Source organism: Thunnus maccoyii, chromosome 5 (assembly GCF_910596095.1).
Source record: "Thunnus maccoyii chromosome 5, fThuMac1.1, whole genome shotgun sequence".
Taxonomy (NCBI): Eukaryota; Metazoa; Chordata; class Actinopteri; order Scombriformes; family Scombridae; genus Thunnus; species Thunnus maccoyii.
This window is the reverse complement of record NC_056537.1, coordinates 30,671,625-30,691,579: the sequence shown is the minus strand read 5'-3', so window position 1 is coordinate 30,691,579 and position 19,955 is coordinate 30,671,625. Positions and strand designations below refer to the sequence as shown.

Genomic DNA, 19,955 nt, shown 5'->3' with positions numbered 1-19,955 from the left:
AGAGTCACTAAAACGTTTCACTTCAGTCTAGCCTAGCATATCTATTTCATGTAATATTTTATGTGATTATTACTCAGATTCCTGCTTTAATCATGTTCAGCGGAAACATTTTTTGCATGGAAGCTGTACCGTAAAGACTCACACATAGCGAACGAATCGCACGACACCCCCACACACACTTCTCACTGCGTTTGTATGCTTATTTGTCGACACTCTTTGGTTAGTTTAGGCAAAAAGAATTTCTTTGCATTCAGATTCCAGGCAATGTGAGACTGATCTGTGATGCAAAAAAAGGACGTATTCAAAGTTGAAAAATGTTAACCTTTACACAAATTCCTCACAATGAAAGTGAAGATCATGATTGTAGTATTTCTGTATTTCTCTTGTTTTCAAGATTTCAGATACAAAGAAAAACAAAGTGCTGCTTGCAAAAACTGCCATATATTGTAGGAGAACATACACGGTGTTTGCTGGTGAATGTTAGTTACTGATGAAATCTTAGTTCAGGTGTCATTACATCTCTCTCAAAATGTGTTTTTATTTCAACAAGTTCACCAAAACTAAGCTACATTTATTTCCCGGCAAAGCCCTCATGCTGCTGTAGTAATTATGACAGGGACAAAAGAGGAAATGGGGTTATGTTATGAAGCGACAAAGTCCACGTATGGCGGAAGTCGGGGTGGACAGATGGGTCACCAAAACATCGGACATTATCACAGAAGAGCACTCAACAAATGATGTTCTGCTGTTAGTGGCATCAGGTCAGAAAACGCTTCTATTTGTCATTCAGTTGGACGTATTTTTCATTTCAGTACCTACAGGCTTACTTTACATCTGATTGGATCTGATCCGCTCATTCTACCCATCATAAACTTTCTCTCTTCACTCCCTGCCTCCTGCCAATCAAAACCACATTCAAATAGCTGTTTTTAATGTACTTTTTTGCCTAAATATATGGAGATAAGTGCATTGTATACAACACACTAAGGCTATCATTAGACTCCAAATCTCTTGTCTTTCCTCACATGTCTCCTGGAGCCTCATTCACCATCGAGCAGCACAGATGTTTCTGCTTTGGTCATCTCTGCTCCCTGCTCACATCACACAGCTCTCTACGTCTTCATTAAATACTTATTTCAATTGAAATTTGTCTCATCTCACTTGTGTGTACGAAAACTCTACTGCTCAGTGACAAGAAAGTCATACAAGACACTTAAAGGTATCTGACATCAATTTACTATATTACTCATAGCAGGAAAAACATTTTTAAGAAGGCTTTCTCACATCACATTAATCACTTTCATCTCTGTCAGTGAGATGAGTCTGTACCGTAACAATATTAGCTATCATACAGCCCTCCCCCTCCTCGCTATCTATCCCACATTAGCGTTACAGAGTACTTCCAGTCAGCTTCTCTCAGGTTTGGAGCAACAATGCAGCAGCCAGCGTGTCACTGTTAAAGCGTCTTGTATGTATGTATGTATGTATGTATGCCTGTCCTGTCCCCCGTTTACTCTGTCAAGGTGCTGTTCTGCACAGAGCGAAGGTGAACATGTGACCAACAAATCCAGCAAGTATGAGACTGACTGCATCCTCAGTGTCTCCCACAACTGTTAATGATGTGGACATGAATAATTTGTGTGTGTGTGTGTGTGTGTGTGTGTGTGAAAGTGAGAGTGAGAGAGAGAGAGAGAGAGAGAGAGAAAGAAAACTAGCAGTGTGTGTTGTGTTGTCAGCCGGGTGTGTGTTGACTGATGAGGTTACACCCAAAGCATGAATAATGCAGAGTTCTGTAGGAGTGAGAAAGAGAGAGTCAGTGTGTGTGTGTGTGTGTGTGTGTGTGTGAGAGAGAGAGAGGGGTTGATGGGTAATTGGGTGAAAGGAGAACAGAGAGACAGAAACTCCACTTAGAGATTTAATACAGAGTCGAGGTAGAAAGTAAAACACAAATGAAAAAAAAGCTCAACAGAATGTACAGTACATCCTTCTCTCCTCAACCACTTTATCGCTCTCCTCTTCCACTCTTCCTCACTCCAGTTTTTCCCTGCTTCCCTCCTCCTTCCCTCCCTTCCTCCCTCATCTTATCTCCCTTTCCTCCAGCACCTTCTCGCCCTCCTACTGTTTCTCCCTGCCATCAACCCCCATCATCCTCCTCGCCTTCTTACATTCTCGTCTCTCTGAAGGCCGATGAAGCTGGCATGATATCTGAAGAGTCTCTATGTTTCTGATGCCTGTTAGTGGGCTCGCCTTCTGTTTAGAAACAAACTCAGGCACGTTGCCTGCTGTTAACCACTTCCACACTTCCAACTGTCACTGCCACCAGTTAGATCTCCAAAAAACCAAATGGTTGGGAATGTATTTACTTTTCCTACCATCCTTCAATTCTGACTGCAAAGACGATTGTCCCCTATGATGATGAGCTACCCCAAATTCACTATATGTCAAATTTTCATGTGGTTATAGCCTGCCGTTTTACTCTCATATTGTTTGTGTTTGTTTGTAGGAAAATCATACAAAAAAAATCATACAGTCTTTGGTAAAATTGGTGCTTTTCAGCTTATTTATCTCAATGTCCTTGGGTTGGATCAGTGGGGGGAGGGGGGTATTGGCGTGCATCCAATGTCTGCTTCAATACTACCACTGGAAGGTGCTTTCAAATTCTATACACGGTGGCTTTAATTCAGATACATTTTGGATAAATCCCATTTTTTGATAAGGATGGGGATGCTTGTGCCAAGCTGAGCTGTGACCGTGAGCATTCGAGGCGTGCTGGCACGGTGCTAGTGTTTTCAACACGGCACAGCACAGTAAAAGAGGCTGTTTACCTTGTTATAGGTGTGCTGGTTCATAAAGGCCACAGTAGAGTCTGTCATCTGCAGCTCACTGTGGCTGTTACTGCTTTTTACTCTTTCTCCCTGCAGTATTTAAACTCATCCTCTGACCCAATAGCACAGAAGATGACTATATGAAGAAAAATATCATTGCTAACAAGCTGACCGCATTCACAATGAAAGCCTCCTACTGGTTCACCAACGCAAAACTTTAAATGTGAGGTAGCAAGGAGTATTTGGTTTGCCTTAGTGCCAATACAACTGAAAGTGATCAGTAAACAGTAAGAAGGTTAATATCTGAAAGTACGATTGGGAATGTGAAACTTAACTCCAAGTTTTCTGTGTAAATTGGTAAAAGTCTGCAGTAGCATAACAATTTCCTTGTCTGTTTGTCTCAGTTCTTGCTTTAATTCTTTTAATTACAGTAAATGTATTACATAAAGGAAGCGGACAAGAAACTGGATAGTTAGCATGAGGATTTTACATTACCATTATTGAGCAAAGAAAAGAACATCATCTACAAAAGGTAATTCAAAGTGCTTTACATAGAGCATAAAAGGCATTAAAACAGGATATAAAAGCAACACAAGTAAACGGACATATAAAATCAATTAAAAAGTGTTAAATTTGGAAATTAAAAAAAGCTAAAAAGGGAATAAGACAGATAAAACAAGAGAATAAAAGTAACAGTGCAGTGTAAAATATTAACCCTCAATGTGGTTTAATGAAAAAGTAACATAAACAACACACATGGACCACAAAGCACGAAAACCATGCCAAAAATCCAAACACTTCAAGAACGCTGCAAAAATATACATATATATTTTGGAGATGTGGAAGAAATATATATATATTCCTTCCACATTTGGCTTACTGGAATGTTTTTATTCTAATCTTGATTTATCTCCTCTGGATCAAAGACACACCTCTCATTACATTCTCATCAAAATCAAGAGCTGTTATTGTTATTTACTTGATGTTATTCATTAATAGACTTAGTTCTCCACACTAGCTTGCACATACTGTATGTTCAAATCTTAAACCAAATCTCTATATTTCTTCTCATGCTGTAAGTCGCTACAGTAGAATGCTGATGGTGCAGAGTGTGTAAGTGTGTGTTTGTGAGTATCAGGTTAGTGTCCTGCTAATGGACTGGTAGATGTCTCCAGAGGAAGAGCAGCGGGTGGTCAGCCGTACTAGTCTACCATTAGTGTTCAGTCACACACACACACTGTGCACACACAAGGTTGAACTCTCTATAGTCAGCTAGTGTTGCAGCTGGGATGTCTTAATCACATCAGGAAGTTAAGATGGTACAGTGAAAAAAGGACGGGGCCAGAGGAGAGTAACAACTGAGAAAAACAGGCTGGCTGAGTGTGTGCGCATATGTGTCCTGTGTTTGTGTTTGTGTGTGTGTGTGTATGCGTGCTGACTTAACACAGCCGTGAGAGAGATAGTGGGAAACCAGAAGAGCGAGAAAAGAGAAGAGACATTTAAAAGGAATATGTTCCTCTCAGTGTAAGAGGTCTGCTGCTCAGATATCATTACATGCATACTGCTAAAATGGTGTTGCTTAGGGACATATTGACTGGGGTTGCTAGGATACCATTTTAATTGGTTGATGTGTGAAGCTGAGGCAGGGATGTGGGGGGTTTCGGAGGTAGCGGGGCAGCCGGGGAGCGGTTCTTGTGCTTTCCGACACATCAAACCTCTGTTATCGTGGCAGATAAAGACCTGCTGTAGGGGGACAACGTAAGGCTCTGCAGAGACTTGTGAAATAAAAGTTGATACCTCTTGAGCTGTGAAATAAAAGGAAACACCACCACTGATAGCCAGCACAACTTCTTACAGTGTGTGAGACGAATTCAGACTTGCTGTAATATAAACAACTTTTATTGGTTGCCATGGTAAAAAAAAAAGATAAAACCAATATAAAGTAATAAAAATTCTAAAAATAGGTAGCTCAGGAAGCCTCCAGAGAGCTCACCTTGGTAGGCTGAGATGTGGGCGTTATACTGCCTGAAGCTGTTTAAAGACCAGTCGACAGGAGGTGCACGAACAGCCAACTGCTCACAGGCTACATGCTGGAAACTACAAACTCCTCTTCTCTTCTCTTCTCTTCTCTTCTCTTCTCTTCTCTTCTCTTCTCTTCTCTTCTCTTCTCTTCTCTTCTCTTCTCTTCTCCTCTCCTCTCCTCTCCTCTCCTCTCCTCTCCCCTCCCCTCCCCTCCCCTCCCCTCCCCTCTCCTCTCCTCTCTTCTCTTCTCTTCTCTTCTCTTCTCTTCTCTTCTCTCTTGCAGTTACGTCATGTTTCATGTCTGTTCTAACTACTAGATTGTAGCGAAACCTTTATAGGCAGGGCTGCCAAGTTTCATGCATTGACCTTGAGACTCATGCAACTGCAAAATGTGCGAAAAGAGAAAACTGAGCGCTTTTTTTTTTTTTAACGGGTTTTCTCAACGGGTAGGAGCTGTGTGTGGTGATATTTCAAGTGCCCTTGTTTTTGTTAAAGGACATCGGAAGTCACAAGTCTTATCTTAAAACATGAAATTCCAATCTTGGTTAATATCAAGGGCCTGCCATATTTTGTGTTTAAACTGCAAGGATCTACAGTTAAGAGAGATCAAAGCACAACATAGCTGCTTCACCTGTCTGTTCACCTAGCTGCTCACACTTTTAGAGGGATGGTACCGTGACGGAGGGCCTGATTTTTCATTGGAGTTGTTTTTTCTCCTCTCCTCTCCTCCTTGTAGTGACTTGCTTTCTCTCCTGTGAGACTGATCATCTCTTTCAGTCTAAGCAGGGGGATATAGGGAATTATCTGGATCGATTCCAACACTTACATCCCCTCTGCGTCTCCTCTGTCTGACCGATGGGTCAGCTTCCAACACCTTTTTTTCTTTTTTCAAACTGTCCCCTGCTTGACACCCCAGCAGTTGTCCTTACAGGCTGGGAAGGCTGTTGTTATATTGTGTAGACTAAACAACAATCCCAGAAGGACAAAGCCAGTTACTGTGTCATTATGCAGAACCCTGTTGTTACAGACAGGAGGCTGGAAATGTTGATGTGTATCCCTCCAGTTTGTCAGACAGAGTGAAGTCAATGAGATTCCTGCTGTGTCTTTATAAAGTACAACAGGTGGAAAGTTGAATGTGGCTGACACTTTGTAAAAAGGTTTTGCAAATACAAATGGTAACTAATTATTTGTGGACATAATTATTTGCAGGATTGTCCTTTCAAAGCAGCTTGTTCAATAAATATCAATACAGCCTGAGAGAAGGTTCTTTGCGTGAGCCACTTGTTTCGATTTTCTTGTTATAGTCATTATCGTTGCCTAATATGACTAGTAGGGGTGTGCCGGAATACAAATACATTATTCGGCAAAGCACAAATAATGGGTTTTTTACGAATATTTGTTTCATACAAATATTTGAAAACATATTTGTTAGTTAGAGGTCTGTCTGCAATGAAGTTTTAGCTCAGTAGTCAGCGCAGTCGTCTATGATCTGGGAGACTCCAGTTCAAGACCCAGTGTGGGGACTTCCTTCATAAGGTAGTTTATTTATGATCACTTATTGTAACACTTTAATTTTCTAAAATTAAAAATGTAATAAAAACAAAAACAGGATTTTTAAGCCTCTTTCCACTTTTATTCGAATACAAATACAAATAATTTTGCTGCCTCAACAAATACAGATACAAATACAAATACTGGGCTTTCTGCACATCCCTAATGACTAGAGTAGGCATTGTACAAAACAGAGCAATACTACTTACCCTACCATTCTATAATATTGTTTTCTGTCAGAATGAACATATAATACAGGATAAGAAAAAATGTTACATATTGTAATCATTTTGTAACAAAGTAGTCAAGTTGTGAAGTGCTGTTCTGTGCAAACCTGCATCCTAGACAATTAAATACCACTAAATTGTTTTGGTAAATAGAGTTTGATGGAATTGTAATTGTTGCTGGGATTATGTTTTCCCTAACGAGGGAGGTGCAACGTATTTGAACAGTGCTGCACACAAGTCATAGGAAGAGTGGGTGGAGACCAGGGTTCCCATGTGTAGTTAGGTAGGCTAAGAACATTTTGTGACTTGGCAGATATGTTCATTAAAAATGTTTCCTAATTTTGTTATTAGTAAATGTAATTCCGGTGGCATAATGATTCTCCCAAAGTGTATTTGTTGTTGCAAATTAGAAGTATATAAAGAGAATTTCTGTGATGTAACTGCTAAACAAATAACCGACCCTTTTCATGCTAGACATTTTGACTTGTCAAAGTAGGAAAAGCACAGATGGAATTATTAACATTTATGATGGCTGCATTGCATTTACTGTGGGTAAGCCCGTTTCAGTGCTCTGGTATACTGGGACAATTAATGGAATGTTAATGTTAGTATTTACACCTGTGTTTTCCAGCTTTGACAAGTCAAAATGTCTACTGTGAAAAGCAGATTGATGGAAGCATAGGGAAATGCCAAGTCCCAGTTTATCCCTGCTATACACTGGATGTCTGACAACCTCACTGTGACAACAAGAGGTCACTGTGCCCAGCTGTGGTTTGCATATAAACACAGCAGCAAGTAACTAGAAATACTGGTTTTATATTTTTGTTCTTGTAGTGGTTAAACAAACAAGATACATGTTTGTTACTGGGCTGTAGAGGTGTTGGTAGACATACTTTTGAACTTTGGACAGAGCCAGGCTAGCTGTTTCCCCCCTGTCTTTATGCTTAACCTAGCTAAGCTAATCGCAGCTCCAGTTCCATATTTAACACACAGACAGAAAGTAAATAATCATATTTCTAAAAAATGTTGAACTATTCTTTCAAGAAGATTGGCTTCATGGTCAAAAGAAGTTGGTGGGAGATGGGACATGGGTGTATGACAGTGTCACATTACTTCCTTTGCAAATGAAACAGGACAGTCAGTATTTCCGCAGGCTTGCTAGAGAAAATGTGAACATACAGGAAGTTGCTTTAAATTTTCGGACAAACAAACTTGTCTGATGTTTTCTAGCAATTAAGGACTTTGTCAGATTTAATCATTTCACACTGACCTAAGCAAATTTTGAATTATTTTATATCATTTCTAATGCTGCTAATCACTTTCTTTATCATATCACATAATAAACTTTCTGTTGAAGCTCAAGTTTATTTTCCCATGTAGTGTTCCATGTTGTATCACCTATTGACAATGTAGGGCTTTTATTTAGGTTTATTTTATATAATATAGTCACTGCTTCCTGTCCAAAGATTTGTCCAAAGATTTGTTTGCAGGTTGTAAAACTCTTCCGTCAAAGTTGAACGCTGTCAGTGGAACATTACGAACACTCTGCCTGAGTGAAAGCATTGCGCTGGGGCGTTATCAGCCCATTACGCCTGTCAAACTGGAGGCCTACATACTTGCCACCTCTGCCCCTCCACAAAGCTGCTGTATCTCCATCTGAGACGCTGAAGATGGAATAATTTCCCCTAACGAGACCAACCTCTGTAATCACTGATTACCACCTTCTACAACCCCCTGTAATCAGCCACCGCCATCTTATCACGAAAACCGTGTGTGTGTGTGTGTGTGTGTGTGTGTGTGTGTGTGTGTGTGTGTGTGTGTGCGCGCTGGAGGGGGAGGCTGTGCTGTGTACATGTGTGCAGATGCGTAGGTGGATGTTAATGAGGAGAGTTGTTGTTAACCTTAAGAAGATAGGGAAAGATACATGAGATCTAAAAGAAACACACACACACACAGGCCGAGTGACCCCGCTGGCTAGGTCAATTACTCCCACCAGATTAAATTTTTCTGATCTCATAAAAATCATGTCAGCCTTGGGTGATGTGTGTGAAAAATGTATACAATCAAAGTGTCATAGATGTGATGAGTTTTGGAGAGCTCATTACACAAAACCAGGCACATCAACAGAAGCGCTCGCTGACATTCGTTCCTCCTGCCTTGAACTCACATTCACAAACACACACAGATCTGTGAAGACAGACACACACGTTGACACACACACACACACTCACAGATGTTAACAATAATACACACTGTAGCTAATCACTAGGCTGTGTTGAGGAAGCCAGCGGAGAGAGACTGTGTATCTCCTCCTGGGTCAGTGATCTGTGTGAATTATACATCACAGCCTTTCTATCTCAGGTTTTGTAGCCAGGCCCAGGGGACACGCTCGATGGAGGGAGAGAGGGCATGGCAGACACATACGGGAAGGAGAGAGGGGAAGAAAATGAGGAGAGAGAGGAAGACAGGGGAAACTGTGGAGCAGTTTTTAAGATAATACAATTTCACAACACATTTTCTTCTTTTAGGATGCGCAAACAAACTCACATTGCCTTTTTGATTGGAACCAGCTGCTACTGGTATTCTCAATACCACAGCTGGATTACCGACCGGTGCAAAGTGGGCGACTGCACAAATGGGCCCTAAAAAGCTTCAGGCTTAATGTGTGTCGACTGGTTTGACGTAATTTATTGAACATTTGGGAGGATGATCCACTGAAATTCAATATCAACTGACAATGATAATACCTTATGAGGAGTCCCACTTTATTACCTGATCTTGAGGCTCTGCCATGCAGAGAATCCTGGTGCCAAAATCTAGTTTTAAGACCATTATTTCAGTTTTGTGCTAATATTCCTAAATTTCTTTCATCACATCACCACACAGAAAAACTGGGACCTGGCAGTCTTCCAGTATGGATAAATTGTACAAATTTGACAGTGAGTATGAGAAACCTGGTGGTTAGTAGGGCCCAGCAACAATTTTTTTACCTCAGGGCCCCCTGCAGGTTAATCCGTACAAGCTCAGAACACTTTGTCCGCCATTGTTCAGTTATGATCCTCAGTTATTTGTTAGGGATTTTCCCATTTTGAAAGCTTTGCACAATTGGCCAAGCACTGTAGAAAGCAGATATGACTCTTGGGTTGTTTGTTACAAAAATTGCCCAATGCAGAGCCCTCTTTTGTCAGCGTCTACAAAGAGCTTGTCACAGCTTCCAGGCTGTCCAACATCACTTCATTTGAAGTGAATATTCATTTTCCTTTAGAATATTCATGGAAGGCAACGTTAGTCTGTCTTAGTTTAGCATGCTAACACTTTAAACTAAGACGGTGAACTTGGTAAACATTATACCAGCCGATCCTCAGCATGTTAGCATTGTCATTGTGAGCATGTTAGCTTACTGACATTAGCGTTTAGCTCAAAACACCACTGTGCCTGAGTGCAACCTCACAGAGCTGAATGAGGGGCTGTGGTGTTTATCAAACTAGTCGCAGATATAATTCAGTTTGTGCAAACCCATACTTAAATATATCACTACACTCACACACCTCTACATATAGAGTAAAAACATATGGAATGGCACATTAAGGTGACACAGCATCAGTATCCACAAAAAAAGCTTTACATGTCTGACTTTCATGCAGGAGGCTGAAGTTGGTGTCCTGTCACAATCTTGCAACTTCCGTTTGACTTTCTAACTGTAATCATGATCTTTCTCTAACCTTAGCCAAGTGTTGTAGTTGCCTAAAGTGTAAGCATACCTTAAACATAGTTTATTTTCTACAGCTATGATCTTTCCCTAACCACCACCATAAAATAGTTGCCATCCAAAGATATTGTAGAATGTGAGAATTTTCACTGGATGAAAAAAAACAAAACTTGAGCGTTATCCAAGATTTTGCAGAATCGTCCAATATTGATGTTCTTGTCTGCTGATAGGGTTGCACACCCACATACGCAGACACACACACACACACACACACACACACACACACACTGCTTTAAGGATGCAGCCCAAATAGGGCAAGAAGATTCACCCCTGCAAGATCAAATACTTGGATCAAGAATGTTGATCCAGCCATCAATCAAAAGGAGAACATGATTCACTGAGAGAGAGAATCAAGTGTGTATAACCCAATACATCATAACACACCAAATGTATCTGTTTGTGTGTGTGTGTGTCGGGTAATACTGCCAAGAGCTTTACTTTCAGCACAAAAACAAGCAATTTATCCAAGATGTTTTTCTACCCGATTCACCCTGATTCACCCTGATTCACCCTGATTCACCCTGATCCACCCTGATTCACCCTGATTCACCCTGATTCACCCTGATCCACCCTGATTCACCCTGATTCACAGCTTGCCTCCATCATCCGTCATGCCTCTAATCAATTTTTCTTCTGAGTCTTAATAGTTTATAAAATAGCTATACAATTGCCTTTAGTGTTGCACTTAAGGGAAATAGTCATCTTAATGTGTTTGTTTCACTGTGTTGTTTCAAATAGACGTTTTCTCTAACTCAGTAGAGAAAAGATTATAATCTGAGCATGCTCAGTATGCCGAATAAATGGGATTCTGTATCAAGAACCTATCCGCATCTCTCTATTTAATGACTAAGTCCCTATAATGGGCTCGTAATGCACTCATAATCTCCTCCATAAAAATGTCAGAATTCATCTTTATCATTTCTATTTATTCTGACATGTATTCCACTTTGGTAATTGAATCTCAGCATGATAGTCATTAGTGAGTCAGCAGTGCCTCTTTGGTAATATGGTGAATAGAAATGGGACCACAAGCCTAAATGCTATAATCATAGTAATTTCAGTTGGTTGTGTTAAGCATAGATGTGTGTTTCGCGCTCTGAATCGATGCTCTTGAAAACTCCTGGTGCTGACAGGACCGTTCCACACACACACACACACACGAGCGTTAGTCTGTGTGTTTTGTATGTTCGAGCGCATGTGTGATTGTGTGCGGACGTGTGTGTGTGTGTACATGTGTGTAAAAGCCATCAACTGTGATAATGGAAGTCAATACAGCTTGTGTGATTGCGCGTCTCGTGGGATCGTTCATTCTTAGATTAGAGAGCGGCAGAGAATGGCTGACTGCACAGGAACCTTAATTGTCTCCCTGAATCACTGCGCTGTGACTTCTGACAGTAAAGCTGACGTGACTGACTGACTCCGCTCTCTGAAGTACATGTGTCGTCAATTACGGCCCGGCGTTGATAGTGACGTTTTCACATGTTATTCCGACAGTTCTTTGGCCTTTTAACATGTGTGAGAAGCAGAAAGCGTTGCAGATTTAGTATCTTGTGATCGCCGAACATGAAATATTAAAGTGGTACCCTTAAACTCAATTCCCTAAATGATAAAAAAGTTGTCGGGGATAAGATCATCAGAGATAAAGCTGCGGTCTTAACTGAAACTCTCTCTGCTCCTGACGGTTCACCGTGTTCATGCCATTAGCAGTGCAGCTCAGGCAAATCATCAAATGTATGTAAATTCTGTTTTTGGATAGATTTCCTTGCATTGTTTCACTGTAGCAGTGCTGACAATTTAAAATGATTGATTACCTGCGGATCAATAATCTTTGAGCCGAGCATTGTATGAGCTACAATGCTTGGTTCTTCCATGTGAAGCATGGAGGATTGCTGCTGATAACTGACAAAGACTCTCAGGCTTTTTTTTTTTGTCATCATGTTGTGATTCATAGGAGGAAGTGAGTAACATTTCGTGTTTTACCTGCTGAATCTGAACTGAAACAATATACAGTACAGTACAGTAAAACCACTAAACAGCACTTTTATCCCCCCACGGGATGAGCTTTACGCTCAGACTAAAAGGTTTTTAGGGTTTACGTGTGGCCTGGCACAAACTCTCGGTGACTCCGAGCTGCAGAGAGAGGAGAGGGATGGATGGAAGGAGTTTGTAAAGCAACGGTGGAGAAGGAGTGGAGGATGGCTGCAGAGAGTGAAATGTAGTTCATTTTTACTTTTTTTTTTTTTTGCCTCCCTGCACACTACCTGTCCACCTTGAGAAGCCCTTGAACCATCAAATGGATGCAAGGAAGGAGTTCTGAAAGATTTGTGCTGGAAACTCTCATCAGAGGAGTGATGGGAAGGGTGCATTGCTGCTCTGTGATGTGTGAAAGATATGATAATGGAAAAGAAGCTTTACGTTCCATGTGCTACAGACTTGGTTAAACATTTTGGCATGAAAACCTTTTTTCACACGCAAACCAGGTTTTGTAAATGACACGTATCTCTCTGTCTCCCCAGGTTTATGAGAGAGGAACCAATGTGGAGCAGTTTGTGACCCGTTTCCTGCTGAAGGAATCAGCCAATCAGATCCAGTCCCTCTTGAGCTCCGTGGAGAGTGCCGTGGACGCGATTGACGAACAGCACAGCCAATCAGGGTGAGCCAATGGTGGTATCGCTGCGCCAGGCCAGGCTGTTATGTGTGAAATTGGAAAATTGTGTGTATGTGTGTGTGTGTGCTCATAACCATGCACATGTATCATGGCATTATGTGTAAAACTCAGATCGTCAGCGGTCCTAATGGAAACCAGGCAATGTTTCAAGCACAAATCTTCTCTGGTTAAAATGTCTGTCACTCACACACACACACACACACACACACACACACACACACACACACAAACAGCATCTCATCTCCTTTACCCCATTTCCATCACCCTCTATCTCTCCCTCTTCCTCCACATCCCCTGTGGATCCTTCCTTCCACCAATTCTCCATCCAAATTGTTTTTCATTTTTCTTTCTCCATTCTCTCTTTCTCTTTCCTTTCACCTCTCCACGCCTTTCTCTTTATCTAATTCTCTCTTGCTCCATCCCTCCTCCTTTTCTTTTTCACAGTCTCCTAACATAATATCTCTGCTTTGTCCTCTCTCTGTTTTTCAGTCACTTACCCGCCAAGGTGAGTCCACGGGTGTCGGAGAGGCGCCCGGACAGCGCTGTCCCTGACTATCCCCCTAACAACAGAGTCAGTGCCAGGGAGGCTGTCAGGACCATCAACACTGCCTCAGGTGACAAAAACACACACACACACACTGCAGCACCTCCTCTGAATTCACGGTTGGAGGCCATCTGTCGTGCGCTTGTATGATTAGCTTCATGTCCACAACGTTTAGTGAGAGGACATCGCTCCGGGTTAGCAGAAATCAAACTCTTGACTGCCACTACACAGTTTATCACACACTCAAACACTTATCCCAGTGTGATTTATCCTCAATCAGCCACCTGCACAAGTCTGATGTAGCTGTCCTACAGCAGACAGGGCAGCGCAGATAAATAGATGGAAAAACGAGGGTTTAGAGAAGTTAAAGGGGGAAGCATGCAGAGAGAGGAACGTAAAGCGAAAGGACAAGCAATGGAGGGAAAGTAGGGGGGGAAGCAAACAGAGAAAGTAAATGAAGGTAGATTTAAAGTGTTCAAATCAAACCTTTAAGTGTGTTTCTGAGTCCAGTCAGCATTAAGACTTGAAATCTGCTGCGTAGTGCTATTCTATGGAGTGTGTGTGTGTGTGTGTGTGTTACAGCAGCTAAAACAGACTCAAATTGATCAGGGCTGTATATTCTCTTTGAGGACATACAGGGCGCCTCATTATTCTCTCTCTCTCTCTCTCTGTACATTTCTTCATCTCTCACTCTCTCCCCTCTGTTACAGTCTTCCTCTCTGTCTCTCTCTCTCTCTCCTCCTCCACCAGCTGGTACTTAACACTGCAGCACACGCTCGCCTTGACACTTTGCACCCACTTGAACAAATTGCTCGCTGAAGAAATGACACTTCAAAGGTTGTTGAGATATGGTATCACTTTATCGCAGCACAAACTTCACAGAAGAGGAGTTGAGCACAAAAATACAGAGAGAGGAAAGCTTCGGAGAGAGGAAAGCTTTAAAGGGCAGAGCAAACCGTAATCAATCACTCCTCAGATGGGCTTATTGACAAGTGTCAGTTGAAGGTGTGCAGTCTCGTTGTTTCAGGGTCAGCGTGTCATTTTAACCCTGAACACTGACACAAATATTATAAATGTCTTAATTGTGCATCTGTGAAGTTGCCAACAGACATTTTAGCAGAGAGTATTGTAGGAGCCTTGTGTCCTGAATAATGAACATGAGCAGGCTGGATCTGCTCACAGGAGTGCAGCACTGCTTCACCACATGTGGTGCTACTTGATGCTTCATCATTATCACAAGTAAACAAGTGAGAGTGAACGGCACTCAGGAATCTCAATGATATTGTTAATGTTTTATTATTTCCTCAAATTAATTGAGCATTGCATGTTGTAGCATCATTTGTAAATTGTGTCTACTTTCCTAACAGTATAAACATTTAGATCAATTTTTCCACCCAGGCAGCTGTTAGTTTCCATTTATTTGAGAGAAAATCAATATGAGGGTACACAAAACTTCAAATGAGAAAGGCACTCCATCACAGTTAGCGTTTTGCTGCCTTTATTTATGTATTTATTCATTTATGTTGAGTGAGTTGCAGTATTGTTGCTAATGCAGCTGACAAAAGGGAGTGTTTGGAAAGTCGGTGGTGGTTTCATATATCTTCCAACATCAGCGGTTTGAGAGCTACTGTATGGACCAGAGACCTTTTCTCATTAGTCATTACTGCTTATTCTTTGCTTTAGGGGTGGGAGCATTCATTCAGTTGTAAAAATGATGCCAATTCACCTGCATTGATCTGTTAAAAGGAAATATTGCAGTGTATCGCACTAGCTTCAGCAATAATCAATATGAACTGCTTTGACTGTTGTTGCTAATACTTTTACTGGCACTGATGTAAAATCGATTTTATATTCTATCCTCTTTACTACAAGGCCAAAATCATTAAATACACTTAAAATATGGGGAAATGATTTACTTTATTTCATCCCTTAATTATGTGCAAAATAAATCCAATCTTTAGATCTAGTCCTCCAAGTCCTGTTTCATTTTATGGAAGCAGTCTTCATTGTGTAGTATATAAAAAAAATCATATTTCAGTGTTTAGTAAAACAAATGAAAACGTTGTTTTTGTCCTTGTAGAATTAGAATAAAAATAGTGGTACACACATTATAATATATTTAATTATCAGTTGTACAGTTTTTCATGATCATTAAGGAATCAAATCATTATTACAATATCTGTTCAAGTAACCAGTGAACCATGTTTTAACCATATATGAACCATATTTAAACGGATTTCACAGGTTTACATCCCTTCATAGAAAACCCAACAAGACGTCTAAAAAATGATAAGTTATCAGTGGAAAAGCTGCTGTTACTGTTTCTTTGTGGTCACATCTGACTGACTTCTATGGAGTAAACCGGCACAAGCAATAGAGCTGTTGTCAAAGCCATTATTGATTCAGAGACTGATCAGTAGAGCAGAGATTGATCTTGTGTGCTTTAATAAACAAAGTGTTTGACATGTGCCCTTACCCTCACACAGCGCCGACTCTAGAGGGAAACAACATTTCCTACAACTGTTGAGCCATGTGATGAACGATGTCGTGTGTGGTCATCTATAAAGCTCACTAATACAATACACATGTCATAAATCCCAAGGCCTAACGTGTGGGGCTTGACCCACTGAGCACAAACCTGACCATAAAACACAAATTAAGTTTATATAAATCAGTTTACATGACAGGAGTTTGTGATTTATGGCCTCACTGGTGCAGTTAAGTGAGATGAGCGTTGGCGTAGTTTCTATAAGTCTTTGTGTTTCATGGGGGATGTGATGCTCAGAGATGTAGAGAATCTGACGTTGCTGTCAGACTGGATGGGACATGACAGTGATGACTTGTTATTCTCAAACAGCCCTGTGATTCAGACAGCACGCTGCCAAAGAACAGTTTACTCTTTATGCTGTACTTCTAAACACACATTCTCAAACATAATACACACTGTGCTATGACAAAAGATGAGAGAGGTTTCATTTTTACATGAGACATTGAACCGCATCGATATACTGCCTGCTGGTGTTGATGGGAATTCACAGAAATGCGAGACTATAAACACAAGGAATAGAGAGCATCACTGAATTTGAGTAGACATAAATGTTGTGTTGTGCACAAAAATGTGTTTGTAGCAGCTGATACTGTACAGCTCATTCAGGGTACAGTATGTATATGGTTAAAGCATATCAATGGATGGTTAATGCTATATATCAGCAGTTATTAGTGTAAAATAATCTTTTTGGATGTTGTTTCCTCTTAATACTCAGTCGAACATGACAGTAAAGGACGTAACAGAACTGCGTGGTGTATTTTAAACTACAGTGTTATAGGTGCATGTGCATCTTGGCCTGTTTAGCCTCCAGGATGCACTGAACAATATTGCATTTACAACATTATAACACAGAGATTAGAGTCCCAGTTGGTACCTCCTTGCTAAGAGTTTTTTTTCTGTTAAAATATTGATCAACCTGTCCTCTGGCAAGAATAAGATAAGAGATATTTTCTCTTAGGTTGAGTTATATCTCCTTTAAATGACTCACTCCAGGATATATGGCCTTTGACCCTGTCACAGACACACAAGTGTTATTAGAGATATGAGCATGAGATGACCCAGACCACTGACAGTGACATAGAGATCCAATAAAACAAAACCAAAGTGCTTCTGGATAATAAAGAAGCCTCCAGTGAATACTGTAAATGACACAGTGGTAAAACACATGGTATTCTGTATTCAGATCCTCCTCCAAATACCAAGTACACATAATCATAAACTAAACCACTGTGGAAAGTTAATGAGGAAAAATGAAAACAAAGAAAATCCACTCCACTGTCTCTGTGACCTTAAGATCATCTGAGATAAGTAAAAGCTTTTGCTTTCAACCTGCGTAAAAAAGTTTTTTTTTTTTTTTTTTTAATGATTAGAAAGCTCTCTGGTTAACCAGTTGGAACATCCTAATTAATGGAGAGTCTCCACTAAAAGCAAAAACCTGCTGCACTTTGGTTTCTTTCATCTAATTTTCTCCGGTTTTTTACTTCTTAGATTCCTCTCATTGAAAGTGAATTTTCACAGCACACTTTAAAGTGCATGTTGTATAGAATTATGCGGCTCTTAGTAAAGTATTAAAACAATTCAATGTGTTCAGTAAAAAAGAGTTTAACCAAAACAGTGCATGACACTAAGGAAGACTGTCTTCTAATAAAGGCGTCCTATAAATACAGATATATATATATATGTGTATACAGATGATTCATCTGCCTCCACAAACATCCTTCCACCTTCTTTAATTAAAGACAGCACACTGTTTGTGCCGAGTGTTGGAAGTAATAATCAAGGCATGATTTCATTAGGAAGAAATTATTGTTAGTTATTTAAATTTCATTCTAAGTGCTTTTTGCTGCATTCCCTGCACAAATATGTTATAATGACTGTTTGTTTGCACCACACTAGCTTTTCGTGTCCTGACAGGGTAAATATGAGTGACAATCAAAAGTTTTTGTATGACAGTATGCGTTGGTCTGGTCGTCAGCAATTGAAAAAGTCTCTGTAAGTTCCTCAGTTCTAGCGCTGCATAGAAGAGGTATCGATTCATGTCGACTGACTACAAAGATGACAGCTCAAAGTGACAGGATTTTTAGTTCTTTCCCCCTTCAGAGTCCAAACATCTGTGACCTGTCAGGGGAGCATATCACAGGATATGTTTGAGCTTACAGCGTGTCAGAAAAGGCCACTGAGCTAGATATTACAGACAGAGCCTGAAAATATATAGACTGTAACTGAGGATTACAAGTTATGGTGGTTTTGGCTCATTATTTTGGGTTTGCACTCAATCTGGCCACCTCATGTGCGTCATCTGGTAATATGTGGAAGGGCACACCAAAGCCTCAGAGTTGCCAAGTTCATCAGCAACACCGCTGGGTCTTGGTGAAGTTCGGTGCCTTGCTACCAGGCGCCCAGCAGGCATGTGACAGATGGCAATGTTCGGGAGGTGGTCGAGTTCAACATCAACCCAAATGAGCGCTAAAATGTCACTGGGCAGAAGGAAAAAAATCACACGAAAACAGCTTTGGACTCTGCTTTGGACTTGTGGCAGCTCTGGCTGATTATAGACGTCATCTGGTTTGATTTCATCTAATAAACAGCTATTCACCATCAGAGAGGCTGGAGAGTAGCTGTTGCTAGAGTTGAAAGCATTGCTTGATTGCAGCATTTCCCAGCTGGTTTGGGAATTTGCTGCATTTCCAGTCATTGTACAGTCTCCATACTCTGATGAAGAACTTTAGTAATATTGAACCAAACCGCTGCAGTCTGGTTTATGTCTAGATAAAAGATAGAAATGTCATTTTTTCATTAAATCAGACTGCTAGGCTCACTGCACTGCTTTAGTTTACAGTCATGCCTTATAAATATATTTGCATGAAGGCAGGTCAAATGATATATAAATGAAGACATATGTATGATATTGTCAATCATTCACTATCTGTTTATACATAAGGTAAGGATGTTTTACAGGACAAGTTATAATTGTTGGCAAATAAGTTAATAAATACTTAAAATGACCTTTATGTTTTATGTCAATTGAATTTCCTCTACGGGACATCAAAGGTACATCTTATCTTAATCTTCTTACAACTACATTATAGTGTGTTGTAAACCATTTATTGTTTATACACTGCTTGTAATTTTTTAATTTAAATGTTACAGCTAATATCACAGCAAGCAGAAATACTGTTTCTTATCTCGTGATTATAGGAAATACATGTAAAATGCATAAGCTCTTTCATTTTTACAAAATTACCTACCACCAAATCGACTGAAATTTCCCCAAACCTAGTCACTGCTCACCCACCGGTAACATAAAACTCACTCACTCAATCTTCATTTGGAAAGTGAAAACAAAATTCGCTGTTCATTTTTGCTTTGATGCATCCTAATTAAAAAAAAACAAGACAAAGAGAAGAAAGCAGTCTTTAGTACTCTTTAATCTTGTACTCTTTTAGTCTCATCTCTTGCTCTCCTCTCAGTCCCCCCCCCCCCCCCTCTCTTTTATACTTAAGGCTGTAAAGCAGCTCTGACAGTTGAGGACCTTGATGTCAGCTGTGCTTTGTATCGAGTCAGGACAAGTCGATTGATTAATGACTCCCAAATCCTCTCTCTTCTCTCTCCCCCTCTCCCTGTCCTGTTCTTTCTCCCACAGTGCCAAGCCTCCTCCAATATGTATGAATTACTCCTGCTGTCCTGAGTCATTTCCTCATTTTCCTCTCCTCTTATTGTTCTCTTCCAGTCATAGCTATATGCACATATATGAAGTCGCCTTGAAGTTTTATTATCTCCCCCTTTTCATGTCATAATAGC

The 19,955-nt window shown here is 40.5% G+C and overlaps 1 protein-coding gene across 1 annotated transcript in view; it reads left to right on the top strand.

Moving 5' to 3' along the window:
- Positions 1 to 19,955, top strand: part of necab2 (N-terminal EF-hand calcium binding protein 2) — a 136,232-nt gene that overhangs the window by 55,472 nt on the left and 60,805 nt on the right. Inside the window, exons 6-7 of the mRNA XM_042410914.1 lie at positions 12,911 to 13,047; positions 13,552 to 13,676. Of these exons, the coding sequence (XP_042266848.1) occupies positions 12,911 to 13,047; positions 13,552 to 13,676 (262 nt within the window). The remainder of the gene's footprint in view (positions 1 to 12,910; positions 13,048 to 13,551; positions 13,677 to 19,955) is intronic.